Consider the following 14,757-nt stretch of genomic DNA (forward strand, 5'->3'; position numbering starts at 1 on the left):
AAGTGGTACACAGAAAAAAAGAAAATGTTATAGGAATATTCCGGGTTCAATACAAGTTAAGCTCAATCAACAACATTTGTGGTATAATGTTGATAACCACAAAAAAATTATTTTGACTCGTCGATAAAAAAAAGCAAAAATCAAGCAAAAAAACCCCACTTACAATGGCAGTGAATGGGGCCAATTTTTGGAGGGTTTCAATGCAGAAATGTGAAGCTTATAATTTTATAAAAGCACCTGCATTAATTCTTCTGTTAACCCTCATGTATTATTTGAGCTGTAAAGTTGTTTAAATTGTCATTTTTACAGTCATTTTAGGGTTTGTTGACATTATATCGTCATGGCAACGAATTTTTAAAACTGGCTATAACTTTAAACAGAAAAGGTTAGTAAGTTAGTATCACACTAAAATCATGTTAACACACATATTCTTTATGTCTTGTGGCTATACTTTTGAAACAGTGGGTATTTTAATGTTTACAGATTGGCCCCATTCCCTTCCATTGTAAGTGCCTCACTGAAACCCAGATTTTTGCGTATTTTAAATTTTGTGGTAATCAATATTATTCCACAAATGCTGTCGATTAAGCTTAACTTGTATTGAACCCAGAATATTCCTTTAACCTAAACAAAAAAATAAATAAAAAATAAAATAAAATAAAAAAAGGAATATTCTTGTGGTAACATCTAAATGAACTGCTTTTATTGAAGTCATATATGTTATTTCACATCACCAAATCAACTTGAATACATTAGATTGCACCAACAAAACTAATTCTTGTTGTTTCAGCTGCCCTCATATTCTGAAAGTGTTCTTTGACATGAATGGAATTTATAAAGGATTGTTGGAGTATGCAGCTAAGGGCACAAGACAATAGAGTGTGAATGTCTAGACTTTGTATGTGTGCTAGAGTAACAATCTCTTTAGATGTGCAATGTAGTTTCTGTGATAAACAATTTTCACTTTCTTACTCTGTTTTATTTATTTATGTACGTTTTAGTTCATTCTATTGCACTCGAAACTTCCTATAAAGTCAAGGCAAACAAGTGTGTCATAGGTCAGCCAAGCTGGTCTGCCAAAGTTCACTACAAAGTTCAACCCAGTCTATTGCAATCCCTAAGTAAGAGATCCGAAGAAGATTGACATTTGAAATGCTTTTTACTGAAGCTCTCTTCAAATACCCCATTGAATTCGCAATAGTCAATTTAGACACTCGTTTGCATCCATTTTTACTGCATTCACCGATTATCTAAGAAAAAGGAACCTGATTAGTTAAACTGATTAGTTGTTACTGTTAAAGTCACACATGTCGACAGCACTCGCAACAGCCCTTCAAGAATGGGAGATTCAAGAGAAAGAATTCCAGAAGCTTCAGGTAAGACAAACCTTTCAAAGTGGACTTTATTACTTTATCATTATTTATTACTTTTACTTAAATTATCTTACAATACCCATACTCAGCAATTAAACTTTTCTGTGTGAACAAAACGTTGTGTGCCTAGGAGATCCATCGACTCTACTTGCAGAAGTTAGATGAAGCCTCCAAACTTCAAAAGAACTTTGCTGCCTCCATAGCTCGACAAAGAAAGAATTGAAAAGAGACATCTAAGTGAAGAAGTGGGTAACAAAAGTGTTTTTTTCTTTAAAAGCCACCAGAGGCTTGACAGACAATGGTGGTTACTCCCTATCATTAATATAGATTTTCTGCACCCAGTAATAGGAGAAGAATGCTGTGGAGGAGGTCAAAGGTCATATCCAGGATATGCCAAATGTTTTCTTTCAAATGGAAGCATCTCTTCCTAAGAAAAATGGGTACTGAAAGATTGTTAAAATTTTAAGATGATGTTTTAAGCATTGCAAACAGAAGTTTGTATGTCGCATTTGCTTCTCTTTCCTAGGATCTATCTTAGCCTTGTCCCTGGCAGTGTGAATGTCAACCTCCTGAGCAAAGAGTCCAAGCATGTATTTATATAGGCCACTTATTCTGTGCATGCCAATAAATTTATGTCCAGACATTAGCATAAAGTCCAAAGAGTACTGTCCCAGTATATCATAGTTTTCTCATAATTAAAGGTACACTCAGTAATATTTTCCTCATTAAAAAGATTTACCTAAAGAAATTAATAGTAATTTTGAAACATAGGTATAAATCATGAGCAATCATATTAGATAAAGACTCCAGTCATATCAGTAACCTTATAAAAGCTGTTTTATTCTAAATGGAGAAGTTGCCCTCATGGGGGCTGCGATATTAGAATCACATGACCAGCCGAATACTACTCGCTTATTCTCAGTAACCACCTTGATATTGGACACTTTCACTCTTGTATTAAAGTAATCATGGCTGACTGTGTATAGTGAATTTCTACAGTGGCATCTGAATAAAAACTATTGATTTTGAATGATGCTGCATCCAAGCCGCTAGGTGTCACTATACATTCAAGATGACACAAATGCAAAAGTTACTGAGTGCACCTTTAAATGAATACTATGAGAAATAACTATGTTATATATGTAATTGGCTCATATTTTAAACTGTATCATATGCCTTTACTCCTTTACTGTAGAGCTGAATATAAAGATGAATATGAAAGGTTCAAGCTGTATGTGACCATGACTCAGTTTCTGCTGACCTTCATGTTTCGCTTCTTCATTAGTTACAGGTAAGACCGGGTTCAAGCATAACTCTTTGACAAGCTTTGCCTCATGTCAACATTCTAATATTTCACAAGTTTGCCTTTGTTGTTTCTGTAGAGATGTGGATGCCCTTCTTAACTTCCTATTGGTTGGTACTATTGCACCCTGACAATCCATGAAAGCATCCTCATCAGCAATGGATACAGGTCATCATCTGTCAATAGAAACGAGTTATAAAACTATTCATGTTTGGAGAAACAAAGTTAGAAATACTAGATTTTGTAAGATTCAACATAGCCCTGATCCTTTTTACTTGTCCATCTCAACACTCATCTGCATGCTTTGCGATTTCAAAATTAAGGGCTGGTGAGTTATCCATCAGTACATTTCCACCTTTCTGTCTGGGGTCATGCTAACCTCGTGAGTAATTTCAAGAAATGTATATAATAACGGTCAGTGTGACCGTTTACTTACAGAATATGTTTTTCTATTAAAGGGATAATTCACCCAAAAATGAAAATTCTCTCATCATTTACTCACCCTCATGCTATCCCAGATGTGAATGACTTTCTTTCTTCTGCAGAACACAAAGATTTTTAGAAGAATATTTCAGCTCTGTAGGTCCACACAATGCAAGTAAATGGTGGCCAGAACTTTGAAGGACCAAGAAGCACATAAAGGCAGCATAAAAGTAACCAATATGACTCCAGTGGTTAAATCCATGTCTTCAGAAGCTATGTGTTATGATATGTGTGTGTGAGAAAAAGATCAATCTTTTAGTTATTATTTACTATAAATTCTCCTCCCTGCCCAGTAGGTGGTGATATGCACAAATAATACGAATCACCAAAAACAAAAGAAGAAGAATGTGAAAGTGGAGATTTATGGGGGAAAAAAAGGATTTAAAAATGTATCTGTTTCTCACCCACACTTATCATATGGCTTCTGAAAACTTGGATTAAACCAATGGAGTCCACCACTGGGTGGATTACTTTTATGCTGCCTTTATGTGCTTTTTGGACCTTCAAAATTCTGGTCACCATTCACTTGGTTTGTATGGACCTACAGAGCTGAAATATTTTTCTAAAAATCTCCTTTAGTGTTCAGCTTAAGAAAGTAAGTCATGCACATTTGGGATGGCATGAGGGTGAGTAAATGATGAGAGATTTTTCATTTTTGGGTGAACTGTCCCTTTAATGCAACCAAAACTGTTGCATATTTTATTAATGAATGACTAATCAAACAACAATTCTCTTGTATTTAGGCCAGATGGGGAACCAAATCAGTCATTCAGCAACCAATTTCTGGCCTATTGTTCGTATCAGAGCAAGTAACATGAAACGCTGCCTTTTAATGCATCCTTTGTGGCAGAAAACATGGTAGCACTCCAGGAAATAATTCTAAAGTCAATGTGTGGCTTTGTCTGGCAGGCTTTGTACAATGTCTTCAGTACTACTATCAAAGTGGATGTCTCTATAGACTTAAAGCACTAGGGGAAAAACACAACTTGGATTTGACTGTTGATGAGGATTTTTAATTGATCAGTTAACCTTTAAACCAATATTCTCCCTGAAAGCGTAAAGCAGTATATCAAATTACACAATATATTCCAGCATAAACACTCTTTTTGTTTACATAGAGGGATTTCAGTCTTGGATGAGGAGGGGACTGACATTTCTTCTTCCCTTTCTTTTCTTGGGTCAAGTAAGTATTTGTCTTTCCTGAATTCCTGACAAATTATCAAGATGACTCATCAAAAAATTTGAAAATGGACCAATCAGAGCATACAGTATATAATTATCCTTTTTCTGTTACATTTCAGTGATAATTTACTGAATGTGCTGGTCAACTCTTAATGTTCTATGTGTTACAGTTCTGGCAGCTTTGGAACAGTATATCCCTTTTCAGAATGGCTCGGCTCACTGAGTAAAGAATGGCAGGTCAGTAAAATAGTAATATCTTTAAGGAATATTTCGGGTTCAGTACAAGTTATGCTCAATCAACAGCATTTGTGGCATTATGTTGATTACCACAAAAAATAATTTTGACTCCCACCTCATTTATATATATATATATATATATATATATATATATATATATATATATATATATATATATATATATATATATATATAAATGGTTACAATGGAAGTGAAAGGGGCCAGTCCATAAATGCTAAAATACACACTGTTTCAAAAGTGTCTCCACAAGACGTAAATATTATACATGTTAACATGATTTTAGTGTGATAAAATCGCTTACTAACATTATTAGTGTGTAAAGTTATAGCCAATACCGGGATTATAGGGTTTCGTTGACATGACAATGAAGTTGTAATATTGGATATAACTCTTCACAGATAAGGCTAGTAAGTGATTTTGTCACATTAAAATCATGTTAACATGTAAATATTTACGTCTTGTGGCTATACTTTTGAAACAGTGTGTATTTTTTCATTTATGGACTGGCCCCATTCACTTCTATAGTAAGTGCGTTACTGTAACCATTTTTTTTTTTTTTTTTTTAAATGAACAAGTGTGTTTTTGGTAATCAATATTATGCTACAAATGCTGTTGATTGAGCTTAACTTGTATTGAACCCGGAATATTCCTTTAGATGCTAAATGAAAAACTGTTAAAAACTTTGATTGCATTGAGTTAACTTTATCTCTGCACCACTTTCAGGTGTCCATGATTTGCTTCTGCTTTCTGGTTCTGTTTATGGGAACATTTTTCACTACACTTGCAGTTGTCCATCACAAGCGCAAGAACCAGGGAAAGACCAAGACCAAGCTGTGAATTTTTGGAACTTTAATGTAAAAATTCAAATGAAGATTAAATCAATTTGTCTTTAAAATTAGAATGAAAATTCTAGTTCAAAATGTGTGTTACCATAAACTGTACTTCATCATCTCACTATTTTGTAGAGAATAAGCAGAATATATATATATATATATATATATATATATATATATATATATATATATATATATATATATATTAGCAATAAAGGAGAATATAATAACTTTGTTTATGTTTTGTTGGCCTATAACTTAGTGGAATGTATAACCTTGAGTAAACTCAAAACTTTATGATCACTTTAGAATTAAAAGTGACATTTTAAGAAATGCATTATAATAACAGAACTAATGTTAGAAACAACAACAACTATTATGATGGTGGTACAATAAGGTTTTATTTATTAACATACTGTATTTATATTATGCATATCATGAACTAACAATAAACAATATAAACAACTTTGACGAGGAGGAGGGCGTGGCCTGGCCGTGACGATGCATAAAGGGGAGCCTGAGGCACCAGTTTGGGAGAGAGAGTCGCATGCGGCCGCGTTGCATGTGTGTCTGGGTTTATGTTTGTTTTATGTTGAGTTTCTTATAAAATTTTATGTTTACGGGTTTAATCGGTTCCCGCCTCCTCCTTGCCCGTCCTTTATCTGTTACAACAACATTTAAAAATCTTGGCTATTGTTGGTTTATAAAAAACACAAGTGACCATTGTTATTTAATTTTAGTTCATTATGCATTAAAGGGTTAGTTCACCCAAAAATTAAAATTCTCTCATCATTTACTCACCCTTATGCCATCCCAGATGTGTATAACTTTCTTTCTTTAGTAGAACACAAATTAAGATTTTTTTAGAAGAATATCTCAGCTCTGTAGGTCCTTACAATGAAAGTGAATGTTGACCAGACCTTTGTAGTTCTGAAAATCACATAAAAGAAACATGAATTTAATCCATATGACTCCAGTGGTTAAATCCATATCTTCAGATATGTGATCAAAAAGTTAGTCTTTTTTTAACTCTAAATCTCTACTTTCACTTTCACACATCTGAAAGTGAAAGTGGAGATTTAGAGTTAAAAAAAGGACTTAAATTTTAAACTGTTTCTCACCCACACTTATCAAAATGTTGTTTATATTGTTTATTGTTTGTTCATAATATGCATTAAATAATGTTAATAAATAGAACCTTATTGTAACACCATTATAACAATAGTTGTTGTTTCTAACATTAGTACTGTTATTATAATACATTTCTTAAAATTTCTTAAAATCTATATTCTGAAGATATGATTAAACAACTAGAGTTTTATGGATTACTTTCATGTTTCCTTTATGTGATTTTTGGAGCTACAAAGTATGGACCTACAGAGCTGAAATATTCTACTAAAATCTTCGTTTGTGTTCAGTAGAAGAAAAAAAGTCATACACATCTGGGATGGCATGAGGGTGAGTATATGATTAGAGAATTTAAAATTTTGGTTGAACTATCCCATTAATTTATGTTAACATATACAACTTTTTATTTTTAAAATGTATTAGCAAAATTTTAAATGAACATTTAGCACTTAATTTTTTAGTTAATATTAACTAATGTAATTAACTAATGTTAACAAGTACCTAATTTTAAAGTGATTATTATTATTATTATTATTATTATTATTATTATTATTATTAACTACGTAGAGCGTTCTATGACCTGAGATGACCTCATTTCCCAGCATTCCTACCATAACAATATGGCGGCGTCCTTTGAGATGTTCCCGTGAAGTTAGCTAGTCATTTACATACCTCACAGTCATAATAAATCCATGATTTTTATTGTTATTGATTCATATAAATTGCAGTTTCGTTTGATAGAGCGTTAAAGATGTTTTTAGCTATGCTTTTGGATTTTATGCATTCTGCAGTCGGCGGTGAGATCTCAGGTAAGTTTAATTCTGCACGCGCCTATTTGCAACTAGCATAAACAACAGAGAAGTGCTTTATATAAACACTCACCAGTGTAAAATATATTAAACGGCAATACGTACATGAAAGTGTATTCATCCCTAAAGTGTCAACATACAACAATTTTTACAATACGATTTTGTACGAAGTACATGTGTAAAGAAGAAGTGGAGAACATGGTTTTCACTTATACAGTCTATATGTTTCCATACATGTGTAGGAATTCATAGAAATTTATGAGTCATAAATGTTAATATACTTGGGAAAATTAATGCAACGTGTATATATATGTATATATATATATATATATATATATATATATATATATATATATATATAAACGACCATTTTTGTTGTATTTTGAAATAGGCTATATTTTGTATATATGTACAAATATGTGAAAAATGTTGTATATCAGTAAAAGACACACATTAACATGTTATATACAATACTGTGCAAAAGTCTTAGGCACATAAGATGTTTCACAAAAACATTTATCTTAAGATAGTTATGTATATCTTCAACATTAGTGTGTCAATAGGAAATTTTAATTTGAGACTCCCAAACATTACTTTTGTAAATAGAATAGATTAGAATAGAAGAACAGGGAGCCCTGCAACAGATGCATGTCCCCCACAAAGCCCCCCACTGAACACCGAGTCAGTCTGAGATTACATGAAGAGACAGAAGTAATTAAGACAGCCTAAATAGATAGAAGAACTGTGGTGAATTCTCCAAGAAGCTTGGAACATCCTATCTGCTAACAACCAAGAAAAACTGCGTCCAGGAGTATCTAGGAGAATTGGGGCTGTTTTGAAGGCAAAGGTGGTCACATCAAATATTGATTTAGCTTTCTTTTTTTTTAATGTTTACTGGACTTTGTATGACATTAATTAATAAATGAAAACTATTTATGGCATTAGTTTTGAAGAAATCCTCACTATGCAAAATTTTTTACCAGTGTCTGAAACTTTTGCACAGTATTGTATATGTGCGGTACATGTATTGCCATATATACGCTCTATTGACATTCATTCACAGGTGCTTTAAATGATGTTTGGGAATACACTGCGAGTTACCTGCTGACTGTGTGGCAGAACAGGTTATATGTGTACACCACTTCTGCCGTTCTCATAGGAATCTGGTTTACTGTGAACATGGCTTTCAAGAAGGTAATGAATTGTCTGTTTATTCTGAAAGGCCTTCCATCACATGACTGCCATTGTTAGTTGCAGCTTTGCTTTTGGCTCTGTTGAAGTTGCCCATGATGGCTTAATGGAATTTCTGATTCTATTGTAGAAAAAAAATATCAAAATTATAAGTCCGTGGCTTCATAGATCTTTGGAAAAGCAGGAACTGTCACCTGAAACTGAAAAAGTTATTCATGTTGCTGGGGTCAGAGTCTTTTATGGATCACAGACTGGAACTGCAAAGGTTTGTATTTGAAGCTGCAAATAATACTGCCAGGATTATTAAAAATATTACAAGCAGATATGTAATGTTGTTGTAAATTAACAATTTCTAACTACACAGGAATTTGCCAAAGAGCTTGCTGAAGACGTCAGGGCTCAGGGGCTCCAGTGTGAGGTTATAGACATGAAAGAATATGACCCAGATGACAGATTGGCAGAGGAGGTGAGTCAAAGACTTTCCTGAGAAGCTGATTTAGCATGTTGCGTTTGGGTGCCTGAAAGGCATTGCAATTAACTGAATCTCAGTTTAGCAGGATTAATCAATTTCATTTACATCACAAACATGGGTTGTGCTGCAGAATCACATGGGAGATGGACAATTGCTTGCTGGTGGGTTGGATAGTGTGACGAGGAGGAGGGTGTGGCCGGGCTGTGAGGACACATGCCTGGCGCTGAATTGTCCTAATCAACCGGGAGGGAGATAAAGACGAGCCGGAGGTGCCAGTTAGAGAGAGAGAGACACACACAGCTGCTGTGTGTGTGTTTGTGTGTTTATGATTGTTTAAGTTCAGTTATGTCATTAAAATTATGTTGACTGTTCTGCCGGTTCCCACCTCATTCTTGCCCGTCCAGTGAACCCCGTTACATTGGTGCCACTTCCTGGTGGACGACAGCGCCTCCTTCCTCCTTCCCGGGTTTCAGCACCAATGTAACAGGGTTGACTGGACAGGCAAGGAGGAGGTGGGAACCAGCAGAACAGTGGCCGTGTGTGTGTCTCTCTCTCCCTAACTGGTGCCTCCGGCTCATCTTTATCCCCCTCCTGGCTGATTAGGACAATTCAGTGCAGTGCGTGCGTTCTCATGGCCCGGCTACGCCCTCCTCCTCGTCACAGATCAATACTAACATTTTGGCTTTGTATGATGTCAAGCTCTGGTACCTTTTATAATATACACCGATCAACCACAACATTAAAACCACCTGCCTAATATTGTGTAGGTCCCCCTCCTGCCGCCAAAATGGCGCCAACCCGCATCTCAGAATAGCATTCTGAGATTATATTCTTTTAGACTGTCTATAGACTGTTGTGCGTGAAAATCCCAGGAGATCAGCAGTTACAGAAATACTCAAACCAGCCCATCTGGCACCAACAATGACTTCAAAATGAATAACGGATTCATCCGAATAATATAAAAAATATTCTGACTGATTATCCAAGAAGCACAAGGATAAAGTAACATTTTAAATACACATATCCAAAATTACAAATAATTTATAAATCTGTGCAGCCAATATTTCTAAAGTGTAAACCTTATGAATGAAAATGCGCACGGTGTGATTTCAGATCGGATGGGCGCAGTCTCAACTCCGTTTGCGGTCTCTGTTAATTGTGCACGTCTGGAGCTTGTCAAGTGTAACATTAACTAAGATACGACATCATATACACTTTCCACTTCTTGAAATGTCTATATTAATGTATCGCACAATTTACATGTGATTCCCATGTATTCATTTATTGCTAAACCTGAGCGTGATGTTAAATTCCTGACCTGAAGTGATTTAACGTCGGAACTCATCTATCCGTCTCTTGAAGTTGTCCACATCAGAGATTAAGGTAATTAACTGGTTAAAGCTTTATTCCGAAAAAAGTTAAAATGCTCCATAGAGTATTCATCTATTAGGAATATTCCTCCTTATGTAAAACAAACAAACTGAAACTTGCTTTTTTCTTCTTCTTTAAACTGTGCTAAATTTGACAATGTTAAGTGTTCTTGAACTGGAAAGGTGCTATATATATGTAACATTATTATTATTATTATTATTATTATTATTATTTAACTAATTAATGGTGTCCTATCCTAACAATTCCTGGTACTGTAGATTTACGAGACTTTAACCTGTTTGTAGGCTATATTGATTTTAATTTCATTTCTTTTAATGTTTGAATTTGTCTTTATTATTCACGGCAATATGTGTGCTAGACATTTTCACATTTTATTTGACACCTCCTGCCTTCAGAATAATGTTGTTATACATGCACAAACAAATGTAAATTCTGTTTAATGCAGGTATTAATATCTGAAATATCAGGAGAAACCACAACATATTCCACAGTTAATGTAGCCTACAAATTCAGCTTCATCTGGTAAGAAAGAAAGAAAGAAAGAAATGAATGTATTTTTTAAAAATAATAATTGGTCTATTGGGCCAATAATAATAATAATTATTATTATTATACAATTATACAATTATTATTATATTATGAAAAGGCATATACAAGGCATATTTTATTAATAGAAACTATAAATGTAAGAGTAACATTTAAAAATGGGCGTTTCATTTAGTTTTAACGCACTTCTGGTTTAAGCCCCGCCCACATCCGGTTCTATCCGAATACAGATCATTTTGTCATATGAACAGACACAGATACAAATACAGATAATGGCATCGCTGCACACCCCTATTCATTAAGCCATATCGTAAATTTATGACAAGCGATTACTAATGATCAGCTGTTGATGATGGTGATGTAGTGTTGATGAAATATGACAATGTTAACTTTTAATTGTTTACATTATAATATGTTGTAGATTATTGTAGGAGTGCACATTTTATAGCCCTTATCTGTTTGAATGAGCAGCTGGAAGAAGTGAAGCGGAAACATTTCAAAATAAGAGTCCCCGGTGTAGTTCAGACTTTAAAGTTAAAAGCTCTGCAGTATGAATCAAATCTTTTCTTTTTTCCCCCTAGTTATTGGTATTTTGGTTGCACCATAAACTCCATCTGGAATTTAATTCACTTTGGTCTCTTGTAGCCTCTGTCTGGCCCTCCCCATCACAGGAAGGAAATACTAAGAACATTTAATATAGGCTACTAATTTTAAAAACTGTTTGCAGATTAATTGCTTTTCTTTCAACACATGAGCATATCAGCAAAATCCAATATCTGTTGACCTCTAATTTGTATTTGTTTATATAATGGTACATAAGCCAATTTTAATGTAAATGTGGAAAACATGTCTTGAGTATTTTAAACTTGCATATAGCCTACCCTGTTTTACTGATAAGCATTGTTAAGACCATGTTGAATGTGTGCCCCTGCCTGTTTAAGTAAGAGTCTGTGATAAATTATTTATTTTGAGATTGTGTTGGATTGTTTTAGTATGGAGATACTGTATTCATTTTATTTGTTCAGGTCTTGAAAAAGGTCTTAAAAAGTATTAAATATGATTTAAAAAAACTCTGCAGCAACCCTGTTTTTGTAATGTACCTAGTTAGAAGATCCCATGTATAATTAACAGCATTAGCTGGGAGAGAATTTCTTTCATATGTGAGTAAAAGGGACATTATAACTGAACCGATAACCAAATGAATCAATATTGAATCGAATTTAAATCAGAATCGAATCAAATCGAATCAAACTGGTATCAATACCCAGCCCTATATATATAATAAATGCACTTTTAATCGATGCATTGAATTTTACACCCCTAAAATTCACTTTTAGCTTCAAAATAAATAATGACACCCTGTTCCAGTTTGTTAAAAGATGTACCAGCCTTTCAGATCACAACCAAACACATATTGAAGACATTTTAAGCATTTAAAAAAAGAAAAAGAATATTAAAAACTGAAAGAACATTTTATTTTCAGTTTCTTAAAATGATTTGTTTTTTTTCTCAATGTATTATATTTTATTTGTAATGTTCTGTTTGGAATATTAAACAGCTTTGTGTCTAGCAAATGAATTTCTGTCCTCTAACTACCAGATGAGCCTCTAATGTCTTCATGCACATAATTGAAAATCTTTATTTGTGTCCTTCTTTAGTGCACAAGCAAGATGATCTGTGTGTTCCTTGTGGCCACATACACTGATGGACAGCCCACTGAGAACGCTGAATGGTTCTGTAAATGGCTTGAGGAGGCGTCCACTGACTTTCGATATGGGAAAACTTACTTAAAGGGAATGAGATACGCTGTCTTTGGGCTGGGCAACTCTGTTTACATCGGCCATTACAACACTGTGAGACACACTTAAGTTTTTTCAGTCTTAGTTTTGTTATAGATTTTGCTGTATAAAAGTTACAGACATTAAAAGTCTGACATAATCTGCATAACAATTTGAGTAAATGTTAAATGTATGTCCATTTTATGGGCAGTATATAGCAGGGCTACTCAACTTCAGAAAGCTCAGGGTCCACAATGCAGGATCACAATAGTCTCTCTCTCTCTCTCTCTCTCTCTGTAATGAATGACTCTAAAGTGAAATTGAGAGCGCACATGTTTGAGTGACAGATTGTGCGTGTGCACGCATGTTATGAAAGTGCACGTATACTGACCGCGGCACTTGTATAATGCTATGCTAAGATATTCTTTTTATTTGTTTATTTCATTCATTTCATTCTTTTGCAGTTTATTTCCCTCTCTAACTACTGCAATTCAGCGATACAGAAAACTACCGTAAATGCTCTTCAAAATGGACATCTCACAATTCATACACATTTTATATTGATAAATATATTTTTGAGGATGACGCTGGCCGCAAAAATATGGCTCAAGGGCCACATGCAGTTGATTAGCGCTGGTATATACAGTACTAGAGGTAGACCGATATATCGGTTTTACTGATTAATCAGTGCAAATAATTGCTTTTTGGAACTATCGGTTATCGGCAAAAATCTGTGCTGATAGTTGCCGATAGTTTGTTTTGGTTTTGGTTTTTTCTCCGTGTTCCCAGCTTGATTCTACAGTATAACAGCAGCCTCACTGATGTCTTGTGGGGATTTGCTGTTTAAATCTTTTATCACTGATGATATTCATCCAGATTTTTATCTTCACTTCAATACATATATTTTTTTTAAGTGTTCTAAATTGAGGGCATATAATACATTTTATTTTTTATTTTTATTATTTGCATCATGTCTCCAACTTCATATCTTGTAAATAGTAATAGAAAACCTCATCTGGTGAAACAATTATACTATATATATATATATATATATATATATACACACACACACACACACACACACACACACATATATATTTTCTTTTTCACCAGATGAGGTTTTTTTATTCATCTTGTACAGTATAAACACAATCTGGTGAATATATAGGCTATAAAAGCTTAATTAGGTAAATACTTAAAGGATTATAATGGAGCCAAGTCTCCATTTCAAAATAAGAGTCCTAAAATAAGTAAATAACAAAAATATCAGTCGATTAATTGTTATCTGCCTTTTCCACCACCTTAGTTATCGATATCTGCAGAATCCACTATTGGTCGATCTCTGTACAGTACCAGCCGATGGTCAGTAGAAATGTGTCAACCTGTAGAGATTATGCTGTACCATTTTTACCATGGTATAACTGTAGGTAGTTTATGGTTGCCAAACAGCGTTACAACTTTTATATTGAATAAGCATTAATAGAGAATTCAGTTGGTCACCGTGAAAGCTGTGCAGGTATCAGCTATTTTACAATGGCTTTGAACTTTACTCATTCAATAATATTATAATGTTAAATGTGATAAAGTACCTTTCATTTGTAAAGTATTTAATTAAAGGGATTATCCAAAAATAGGCATTACTACATAATTATGTAATAAAATAGAACATTTTGGGTTGAATTTCCAGCAAAAATAATGGATAATATACACTGAACCAGTCATCATCGTAAAATAAACCTTGTTAGGGTGATTAGGACCCAAATGTGAAGTGGAGGGGTGATAATGACATTATCCTATTTATTACATGGCTAATTATCAAATAAATAAATGCCTTGACAAGAAATAGTGATTTGAGTTGAAGACATTTTATTAGCTTGCTTGTAGAAACCACAGAGTGATACGAGAACAGTAATGTAGGAAACATATATTGCCCGAATGAATGGCCAGTTATACAGTGTACTGTAGCTATGGACAACAGGCATTATTCAGAAATATTTTGCTGAATGCAA

At 34.0% G+C, this 14,757-nt stretch overlaps 1 protein-coding gene and 1 long non-coding RNA gene across 4 annotated transcripts in view; both read left to right on the forward strand.

The window, feature by feature from the left end:
- Window positions 1-984: 984 nt before the first annotated feature.
- LOC127422358 (uncharacterized) lies at window positions 985-5,586 on the forward strand. 2 transcript variants are annotated; one of them, XR_007894155.1, is made up of 9 exons: window positions 985-1,376; window positions 1,504-1,618; window positions 1,716-1,813; window positions 1,900-1,963; window positions 2,569-2,664; window positions 2,756-2,844; window positions 4,278-4,342; window positions 4,512-4,578; window positions 5,323-5,586. It is a non-coding gene; the product is annotated as an uncharacterized LOC127422358 (long non-coding RNA). The 2 variants fall into 2 exon arrangements; XR_007894154.1 differs by having other exon boundaries at window positions 1,900-2,664.
- Window positions 5,587-7,183: 1,597 nt separating this feature from the next.
- LOC127422338 (S-adenosyl-L-methionine-dependent tRNA 4-demethylwyosine synthase TYW1) overlaps window positions 7,184-14,757 on the forward strand; it is a 104,596-nt gene continuing 97,022 nt past the window's right edge. For both annotated transcript variants that reach the window (XM_051665790.1, XM_051665791.1), the window contains exons 1-5: window positions 7,184-7,369; window positions 8,433-8,563; window positions 8,691-8,825; window positions 8,925-9,026; window positions 12,629-12,823. In XM_051665790.1, the coding sequence (XP_051521750.1) occupies window positions 7,312-7,369; window positions 8,433-8,563; window positions 8,691-8,825; window positions 8,925-9,026; window positions 12,629-12,823 (621 nt within the window). In that variant the 5' untranslated portion in view covers window positions 7,184-7,311. The remainder of the gene's footprint in view (window positions 7,370-8,432; window positions 8,564-8,690; window positions 8,826-8,924; window positions 9,027-12,628; window positions 12,824-14,757) is intronic.

This window comes from Myxocyprinus asiaticus, chromosome 31 (genome assembly GCF_019703515.2).
Source record: "Myxocyprinus asiaticus isolate MX2 ecotype Aquarium Trade chromosome 31, UBuf_Myxa_2, whole genome shotgun sequence".
In the NCBI taxonomy this organism is placed as follows: Eukaryota; Metazoa; Chordata; class Actinopteri; order Cypriniformes; family Catostomidae; genus Myxocyprinus; species Myxocyprinus asiaticus.